At 33.4% G+C, this 10,715-nt stretch overlaps 2 protein-coding genes across 3 annotated transcripts in view; one reads left to right on the forward strand and one right to left on the reverse strand.

The window, feature by feature from the left end:
- LOC311292270 (lipoprotein lipase) overlaps positions 1-10,715 on the reverse strand; it is a 632,457-nt gene that overhangs the window by 430,018 nt on the left and 191,724 nt on the right. The window lies entirely within an intron of this gene.
- eps15l1b (epidermal growth factor receptor pathway substrate 15-like 1b) overlaps positions 1-10,715 on the forward strand; it is a 59,571-nt gene that overhangs the window by 25,161 nt on the left and 23,695 nt on the right. For both annotated transcript variants that reach the window (XM_084411894.1, XM_084411895.1), the window contains exons 17-20: positions 142-291; positions 2,409-2,523; positions 3,600-3,700; positions 8,251-8,311. In XM_084411894.1, the coding sequence (XP_084268020.1) occupies positions 142-291; positions 2,409-2,523; positions 3,600-3,700; positions 8,251-8,311 (427 nt within the window). The remainder of the gene's footprint in view (positions 1-141; positions 292-2,408; positions 2,524-3,599; positions 3,701-8,250; positions 8,312-10,715) is intronic.

Raw genomic sequence — 10,715 nt, forward strand, 5'->3', positions numbered from 1 at the left:
ACAGTCAGGAGATTCACAGATGCGCTCCAGTACTGCATTGCCTTCTCTTTTGTGTCTTATCATGCTTAAATGCGTTAAAAGCATTTGCATGAATAAGAGCACTTGTAAAGTGACGTTTCTATTGTGATCTTGTTCCCTCAGACGCGCAGTGAGCTCAGCGAGATACAGGACACCCAGCGGGAGCTTAATAAGACTATCGAGCGCTACAACACAGCTCTCAGCGACAGCAAGATCAGCCTGGCCGAACTGGACCAGCTCATCGCTGAGGAAAGCTCCAGCGTCGATGCCAAGGTCAGGGGTCACGGCACGCGTCAGAAATCTCTTGATCATGTTGTCGTTTTTAAAGGGGTGGTTGAGTATGATGTCACTTTTCTAACTTTAGTTAGTGTGTAATGTTGCTGTTTGAGCATAAACAACATCTGCAAAGTTACAGCACTCAAAGTTCAAAGCAAAGGGAGATATTTGCTTAAAGAAATTGCTTTTTAAGGACTACAACAAACAGCTGGTAGAGACTACACCACATTCCTCCCGGGTTAGTGACATCACCAACCCTAGAATTTACATAAACCCCGCCCCCGGAACACGATTTATAGATGATCAAGACAGAATATGCTAATCAATGACTAGAAGATAACTACACATAAGCTACATAAATTCATCAGCTAACCATTCAGAAATGTTGTCTACATGTTGTCACTTCTTCTCGAGTCTCTCCATCTTTCTGACTCCGGTTTGAACATAAAAGGCTAAACGTTTTTGAAATGTTCAGTGCATGTGTGTGTGAGGTAAAAGGACACGAGCTCTTGAAGCTCCGCCCCCTGTGCCGGGAGCAGCAGCTCATTTGCATTTAAAGGGACAGACACAAAACGGTGTGTTTTTGCTCACCCTCAAAAAGTGACAATTTTAACATGCTATATAAAAATATCTTTGGGGTATTTTGAGCTAAAACTTCACACACACACTCTGGGGACATCAGAGACTTATTTTACATCTTGTGAAAAGGGCATTATACCACCCTTTTTAAGTGCACCTGATTTTGAGAGATACAGGTAGAACTTTAAGTCGATTTTCAAGGTTGCTTCAGCTTCAGATTGGTGGTCTTGAGCGAAACCAAAGCAAAAAGTATCCAGGTTTGCTTCTTTTCTTCTTTTTTTTTTTTTTTTTAGCAGGTCGTGAAACAAAAATGGGTGAAATCAAATTTGGTCTTTTGACATATAAGAGGTTTATAAACAAATCATTTATTTAATCAAGCTGCAAAAACATCTCGTTTCAATTTTGCGGGATCTATGATGGCGAATCCACACGGGCGAATATATTTGCATATGCCCGACAAATAGTTATACATCACCGCATCATAGGCCCCACCCACTGGCATTTTATATTTTTAATTTTAATTTTAAAGTAGCTTTCACAATTTTTTATTTCAGTATTGTTCATTTTGTTTAAACAAACTTACTTCACTAAAGTAAGCTGCCAGTGCCACATTTCTGATTTTGTGAAAATATATATATATTTTTTCTTTTATATATAATATAAACAAACTTTTTATGCAATATTTATATTTTATTTTATTTTATTTCAGCTCGTTTTCAGCTAATTAAAAAGATTATTAATAGTTTTAGTTGGCAGTAACAACACTGCCGTTGACCGAAATGATATGCCATTTTGAATAAATTTAATTAATAATGAAGAAATATTGATTAAGTTTAAAGAATGATTTGTCAAGACAAACAGTGTTACTAAATTAAAATTACACTTAACATTATTTCCATTATTTAAACAGGCCTCATGGGGAAAAAAGTGTCAATTTTAATTTTTAAATTGGGATTTCCATCCATGAAAAACAAATCTATAAAATATTTAATTGGCTAAAAATTATTTTCCGTATCCAGTAATAATGCATGGCTTGTAAAGTCATAGTCAAAAGTTTTGGAAACTCTGTTAATCTGTGTATTTACTGTAAACTTGTTTCTACAAATTAATGGGTAAAAACAAAGGCTAAATACTGATAATTTTAAGGTTTAGAAATCACCTTTACAGTAATGCACGTCTATTGGAAGTTGTATTGAACTTAGAATAATCCTTTAATTATGAAGGAAATGACTTGTTTGTTGACATTTAAAGTAACTTTAGCTTGGCCTCCCATGGAAAGGTTAAAGAGTAACCACACAACACCACGCACATACCCGTCAGAGTGCCTCTACTCTTGTTATTGTTAAGGTAATTATGCCACACACTGACCCACTGTCACACAGTCAAACAGCTCACTCTTTCCTCGCACATCAGAAGATCCAGCACGGGAAATGAGGAGCTGAACGATGCCCTCTTCATACTCATTACAATGATAATATTTTCCCCGCAGTCAGAGGAGCAGAGCAAACACGAGCTGAATGCTGTGTGTGTTTCAGGAGGATTCGTTGGTTAAGTCCAGGATGGCCATGTTTAACAGTTCCAGCTCTCAAGGCCTGAACGCAGACCCCTTTCAGAGCGAAGACCCCTTCAAAAGTCACCCTTTCAGTAAAGGTGGGCTGTACTATGCCTTAATACATCTAGCAATGTGTGCTATATTCAGTGTTCAGTAGGACTGAAAGTTAGCATTGTTACTAACTTCAATGGTTAGACTGTTCAAGTCACATTTTAGCGAATCAGTTCATTCATATGGTTCATTTAATTGAACTAGTGTCCAAATGATTTAGCGATTCATTCAAAGTTTCTGTGAAGTATTTTGATTTATTTTCTGAAACAAAGTGTTTAATTAAATGTGATATTTTAAAATATTTTATACAGTTAAATATTTGTATTTATTATTTATTTATTTATTTATTTATTCATTCATTCATTTTTTTTCTGAAACAAAGTGTTTAATTAAATGTGATATTTTAAACTGATATTTTATACAGTTAAATATTTTTATTATTATTTATTCACTCATTCATTCATTCATTCATTCATATATATATTTATTTATTCATTTATATATTTATCTTTAATAATTTATCTTATTTTAAATTAATTATTTTTCATATTTATTTATTTTATTACTTTCATTTATTAATTAATATTAATTTCATTTATTTATTTAAAATAATTGTATGTCTTTATTATTAATAATTTATTAATTTATACCTTAATTACTTTAGTTTTATTAGTTAATAATAATTTAATTCAATTATTTAAATTATAAATAATTTAATTAATTTTTAATTAATAATAAATACATAAATTAAAAATAAATATTTTATAAATAAATATTTTTTATAATTAATTTGTTTATTTATTATTTATATATTTATAATTAGTAGTGTTTGCTAAGGCAAGCATCTCTATTACTACGGTTTAGGTTTACGGATTTGAACAAACCCCTCATCCAGAATATTAAACTGCTAGCATCATTTGCTCTAGCATTATGTGTTTGCGGATTGAACTTGCTTTTGATATTTTATCTAAATGCAATGAGAGTTAGACATTTAAGCGTGACTTGCCTTGTTTAGGCCACTGGACGTACTTATAAAATGGTTTCTGAATGATTTTAAAAGAAAAAAATTATAGGGTTGCTGTGGGTGTTTTGACATTTGTGTGTGTGTATTATTGTTCTCTAGCTGATCCGTTTGGAGGAGATCCATTCAAACAGAGCGACCCCTTCAAAGACCCGTTCGCTAATTCTGATCCCTTTGGTGAAAGTTCCTCGAGTCAATTCAAGGTAAATTAAGAAATACTGGAAATCTGGGAGCATCTCGTATCAAAAAGTACGTGTTTTTGTACATTCTTTTGTACGTTTTTCTTACCTCCACAATATGTTTAGACAAAATAGTGTATTTTATCATGATTTCCGCGTGGAATCATGGACTTTATATATTTTTTATTTGATAATGTGAATTGTTTTTGTTTTTTTTCTCTTTTTTTCCTCGTGTGTGTGTGTGTGTGTGTGTATTAATATGAGATGCTTTCTTTTTAGGGTGACTTTTTAACATTCTGTCAAGGGTCAACAGATGAAAAATAGCCTTTTGGGGCTAATTCTGGCACATTTTCATCTATGCTAATTAATGCGCATAATTAAAATAAACAAATTTAAACAAATAAAGTAAAAAAGCATTGAGCAGTTTTGTCTGGACAGCTGATGAGTTGGTTTATTACTACCAGGTGACCCTAGACTATAAAACAGTAAAATATCTTGGAAATTGTGTACTGTGAGTATTTGCGCATACCTTATGAACACATAATACGCATGTGCGTGTTCAAATTCATGAATGTAATTTACACGGAGACGATAACTAGGGCTGGACCCGAATATGTAAGCCCTGCCCGTGTGAGGTGCGCCGCTTCCCGCTCGCGCTGTTCTGTAGTTTATTAAAAGTTTATTCATTCTGAACGTGTCGCGTCTCGCGTGTCTATCTATATTGCACCAAATGCGACACTAGACTCCCTTGTCAGGGAACTACACTAACCTTTTCCACTGGTGGCACGTGCGCTACTAACTTTTTCAGTTACTGGCGCAAAACATGATTTGGTCGCACAAATTGTTTATAGTAAGCCGCTCTGGATAATAATGAACAATAATGAAACTGTATTGCATACAGATGTGCTTTTTTACTTGCCATCTTTTAAACCACATGCCTTCTTGTTTTTGTTTTCTTTAACATTAGTTGGGATAGATTTACTGCAATAGAAAATACAGTACACAATAAAGTGCCAAATGGATTTCAACATGCTATGGTTGGCACAGATGGGCAGACTCCTGAACTCTTAAGTAGTGATGCACCGATGTGAAAATTGTGGCCGATATCGATAATAACCGATATTAATATTGCTGTTATGGCCGATATCGATATCTCTGTATAGAAAACAAATTTACTGATAATCAAATAAAGAGATATTTTCCAAAACATTTGGAAATTATTTTTTATTTTTTATAATAATATTTCAATTATTATTGAAACATTATTATTTTTATTTTTATTTTTTTACTTTAGAAATGACTTATGTTGGGCACCTTTACCTGTGTGCAAAATATGTCACACATGCATTATATTGCATTGAATTGCATATAATGTGTGCTGGTCAACTTGTCTAAAATTAAGAAACCCCTAGAAAACAGTAAAAAAAAAACAAAAAAACAGGTGTACAGTAAAGATAGGCTACTTAATTTATTATTCCAATAACCAAATATGCTACTAAATAGCACAGGGAAAAGAGCTTCTATTTGTGACGTGCTGTCTTTGCATTTGAACATTGCTCATTTTAAACAGGACAGGCATTAGCTGCATAAATGTTAGCCAATACAAACATATTTATAGAAAACAGTTGACAATGAATAGACAGGAGTCCAATAATAGCGTAACGAATCACGTATTCTAAAAATAATATCAAGTAGGCTAAGTTTGACGAATCCGACATATAACGAGGGCTGTGTTGTAAAACGTCCGTCATTTAACGAATTTTAAAAACACGGATGGATAATACAATATGCTTTCCGACATTTTGACAGAAAAAAAAACAAGCACGAGAACAAAATTGAAACTATATCCCGTCAATTTTCATTTTATAATTATCCTCTCTCTCTGTGTGCGCGCGCACGTCCGTATTTGTGAGAGAGAGAGAGAGAGCTCGCGAGTCGTGCAGATACAATGGTATGTTTTAATCTAAGTAACGGTCGCGGGGCTGAAGCCAACTGATGTGTTGAATGCTCAGAGCACGTTATAAAACGTATTCTTAAAATACACATTTCTGTTTTAATAAATGCTCATAGTAATTCATAGCATATTGCCTAAAACATAGGTACAAAAATAATCAGTGATACATTTGCGACCCATTAAAATTTTTGGTCGCAATGGCATTTCAAAAGGTCGCATATGCGACCATTTTGGTCGCAGTGTAGTTCCCTGCTTGTGAAGTCGATTGGATGAACGGTTCTCGAAATAATCAAAATGCAAACAGACAGACCGACACATAGAGATTCCTGCCTTTATTAGAGAGAAGAATATGAATATACTACCGAAGCTTCGAAGCTCAAAAAATGGTATTCGGACCAGCCCTGACGATAACACAGAGGTGGACAACTCCCTTACTTGAGTGAAAGTACAGATACTACTGGTCAAATATTACTCCGTTACAAGTAAAAGTTGTAAAGACCTATTTTTACTTAAGTAAAAGTACAGAAGTACTAGTTTTTAAAAGTACTTAAGTATTAAAAGTAAAAAGAAAATGTCAATGCATTGTTTTATTATTGTTGCATTGTTGTGTGTAATACTTACAGCACCTCTGAATCTATGCCTGCCTTCCCTCATATCAATATCATATTTATTTCTAGAACACTTTGAATGTGAGATTGAATAAGTCACTCAATAACGTCCACATGGTTTCGGACACCCAAATGGCTGTTCCCTCAAATATTGCCCTATGTAAAGTTTTTTGGCTTTTAGTATGAATATGTCAGCCTTACGGTTATCTATAAGCTAGTGTGCTCCAAAACAATGAAACATTCGCGTTTAGAAGACCAAACCCAACGTTGAAAATGAAAATCAGGTTGATGTCAGAATCCAATGTCAGATTGGCGTTAATCTCCAACGTTAGACAGACGGACCAACATCAGTCGGGTTCTGACGACCAAAATCCAACGTCTGTCCGATGTCCAATCTGATGTCGGTTTCTGACGTCATTCTGACTTTCATTTCCAACCAAAATGCAACACCTGCAACCAAAATCATCCACTGAATGACTACTCAAGGACCTTGACAGAAATGTAGTGAAGTTAAAGTAAAAAGCTTCCAGGAAAAAATATTACTCAAGTAAAGTACAGATACTCAATAAGTACAGTACTCAAGTAAATGTACGTTGTTACTGTCCACCTCTGCGATAACAGTATAATTGTCAAAAACTTGCACTTTGAAAACCATTTCAAAAATGTCAGGCCCCCAAAAGCTGCTGTCATGTCAATGAACGGCCAAAACGCCATGTCATGTAGTACTCTGCCAGATACCTTACAGTTAGTGCTCTGTCATTCCCATGATGCCCTGTGGTTTCTATCTCACTCTTTCTCTCTTCCCCGGCATGTTTTGTAAGATTCCCCTCTCTGTTAAACATATTTTATTAGGTTTTGTCCTGGACTTAATACAAGTAGAATGCTAAGTTACCTCACTTAAGGCGAGACACGGCAGACAAAAACATCGTTTTTTGTTTTTTTTTCCACTGGTCAATTTTGAAATTTTGGGCTATTTGTCTTCAATAACATGTCTTCTTTCAGACTTGTGGTGTAAAAAAGTCTGAAATACACATTAAGGTCTTTATTTTATTACACTTTGTCTGTTTGCGTCTGTAGATTTCTCATAAATTCAACAAAAGTTGGCTTTCTAAATCATCACACACACCGTTAAGAAAGCTCTCTCTCTTCTGTACAATGCTGTCGGATCCAAATATGGTCATTTCCTTTTTATCAGCAACCAATCGTGAAAGTAAAAGGGGGGGGATTTAACTCTAAATGCGCAATCTCATTGGCTGATCAAAATCTTTAAAGCCTGTTTTCTCAAAATGACTTTTCTCTCATACTCCAAGTCTGAAATCTCCACTTCAGTAGCAGCTATATACACCACACTTTCCAGTCTTGTACCTAGTTATATTATGAAGACATTTACAGAGGGATTTGTAAGTATATTATTCCTAGCCTGATTTATATAACATTTTATTCCCAAAAAAACATGGTGAAAATAATTTTTTTAAGGCTATTGACCGTATATTCTTGATTTGCAGGATAACAAAAGTAGATATCCATAAATCCCTCTGTAATTTTTTCCCCCATCTAATATGTGAACACAATGAAATCCAATACTCACATTTAGTTTTTTTGAATATATGCAAATTAGTCCATATTTAATTAGATAATGCCTAATTTGCATATTTAAACATTAAATGACAGAAAACATGTAATACATTTTTTTCTCATCTAAATGTAGGTAAATCAACTGGGAAAGTTTCACGGTGATATCTGCTAGTTAAAAATGTTACCCTATTCACCTGTAGTGTCTCGCCTTAAGGACTTATTTAGTAAGATTATGCCTGAAAATTTTTTTTTATTTTTTTTTATCATGTTAATTTAAAAACAATCGTGTATAATATGACTTGCTGTTTTTGTTTGTTTGGTTTTTATTGTATTTATATGATATTTGTACTTTTGTAATCGAATTTTTGCCATGAAAATAGCTTTGAATGCTGACATGGCACTAAATAAATCTGAATCTGACTCTCTCTTCCCCGCAGGCCAGTCCCTTCAGCGGGAGAGTCAGCCAGACATCCAAGAGTCCCAAACCTAAAGATTCAGGTACGGTATGGTGTTCATTTCAGCCGCTTCTGGATGTTTAGCGAGCTCGTCCCTATCTTCCATCGTTCATCAAACGGATCACATGGTTCATGAAGTCAGAATACCAGTGGATTACTTATAGAGGACTCATTAAACTAGACTAGTATTCAATAGTACAAGTTTGGAATAATTCATTTTTCAATGTTTGTATGTTCACCAACACTGCATTTATTTGATCAAAAGAATTTATTTTAAAGTGTAATTTATTCCTGTGATCAAAGCTGCATTTTCATCATCATTACTCCAGTCTTCAGTGTCACATGATCCTTCTGAAATAATATGCGAATATGCTGATGTGTCATTTGATCAGTGTTGTTTTAAAACAGTTGTGCTGCTTCCTATTTTTGTGGAAACCGTGAAACACTAGCATTTTTAAAAAGATAGTAACCATTTTCTTCTGCAAGGACACATTAAAAATGATCAAAAGTGACAGTAAAGACATTTATGATGTTAAAAAAAATTCATATTTCAAATAAATGCTGTTCTTTTGAAATTTCTATTCAGCAAAGAATCCGACAAAAATAAATGTATCACGGTTTCTACAAAAATAATAACTGTTTTCAACATTGATAATAATTAGAAATGTTTCTTGAGCATCAAATCATCATTTTAGAGTGATTTCTGAAGGATCATGTGACACTGTCTGAAGACTGGAGTAAATACAGCTTTGATCACAGGAATAAATTACATTCTACTAGATTTTTTAATGTTTTTAAAAGTAGTCTATTCTGCTCACCAAGGCTGCATTTATTTGATTAAAAATACAAACAAAAACAGTAATATTGTGAAATATTATTCCAATTTAAAACAGCTGTTTTCTATGTGAATATACAGTAAAGTGTAATTTATTCCTGTGATCAAAGCTGCATTTTCAGCATCATTACTCCAGTCTTCAGTGTCACATGATCTCTAATATGATGATTTGATGCTCAAGAAACATTTATGATTATTATCAATGGTGAAAACAGTTATTTACATTTTTATTTCATGATGTTTTGATGAATAGAAAGTTAAAAAGAACAGCATTTATCTGAAATCTAAAGCTTTTGTAACATTAAACACTGCCGTTCAAAAGTTTGGGGTCAGGAAGAATTTTATTTTTATTTTTGGGGGAAATAAATAAAATAAATCAATACTTTTATTCATCAAGGATGAGTTAAAGTGATCAAAAGTTACAGTAAAGACATTTATAATGTTAGAAAATATTCTATTTTAAATAAATGCTGTTCTTTTGAACTTTCTATTCATCAAAGAATAAAAAAATAAAAAATAAATCAACATTGATAATAATCATAAATGTTTCTTGAGCATCAAATCATCATATTAGAATGATTTCTGAAGGATCATGTGACACTGAAGACTGGAATAATGATGTTGAAAATACAGCTTTGATCACAGGAATAAATTACACTTTACTGTATATTCACATAGAAAACAGCTGATTTAAATTAGAATAATATTTCATAATATTACTGTTTTTGTTTGTATTTTTAATCAAATAAATGCAGCCTTGGTGAGCAGAAGAGACTTCTTTTAAAAACATAAAAAATCTTACTGACCCCAAACTTTTGAACAGTAGTGTATAGTCACATAGAAAACAGCCATTTATAAATTGTAATAATAATAATATTTCACTGTTTTTATTGTATTTTTGATCAAATAAATGTATTGGTGAAGAAAAGAATGAAAAAAAAACAACAACAACATAATTATTCCAACATTTTGACCAGTGGTTTATAATCATTTGAAGCATCAAACAAAATCATGTCTGTTTCAGAGATAAAATATTATTCGTGGAAATGTTGCGCCACATCTCTCTGTTTGTTGTTGTTGTTCTTCTCCTTATCTTTTCATCTGTTCAACTGTTAAAGGAAGCTAGCAGGTCTTAGATGCACATTTCAGTGAGCAGATCAAAGATAATAAGCCGTAATAAACACACAAATACTTTAGCAGTAACAAACACAGTAAACTAAATGTATCAGTGCATTCCTGTTCATAACCGTATAGTGTCACCTTTTACCCGAGTCCTGCTAGCCAGTTTCTGATTGGACACTGTAATAATGGTTACATTTAGAGGAATCTTGACGGGAAAAGCGTTTACATGTACACTGAAGGGCTTCAGTAAATCATACAGAATGAATTATCTTATGAAAAACAGCTCGATGTTTCATAATTTTATTTTTAAAAGGTAGTGGTCAGCGTTTTATATTTTGAGGCACTGCCTCAATTTCCAGTGGAGTGATTCTATTAATAGCGCGTTTACGTACAGGCTTTCCGAAAATAGCAGCGTCCGAACAGGGAACGCTTTGTTTGTTAAATAACGGAAAAGTCCGAGTGTCAGGTCTCTCTCTCTCTCTCTCTCTCT

This window comes from Rutilus rutilus, assembly GCF_951802725.1.
Source record: "Rutilus rutilus genome assembly, chromosome: 6".
Classification (NCBI taxonomy): Eukaryota; Metazoa; Chordata; class Actinopteri; order Cypriniformes; family Leuciscidae; genus Rutilus; species Rutilus rutilus.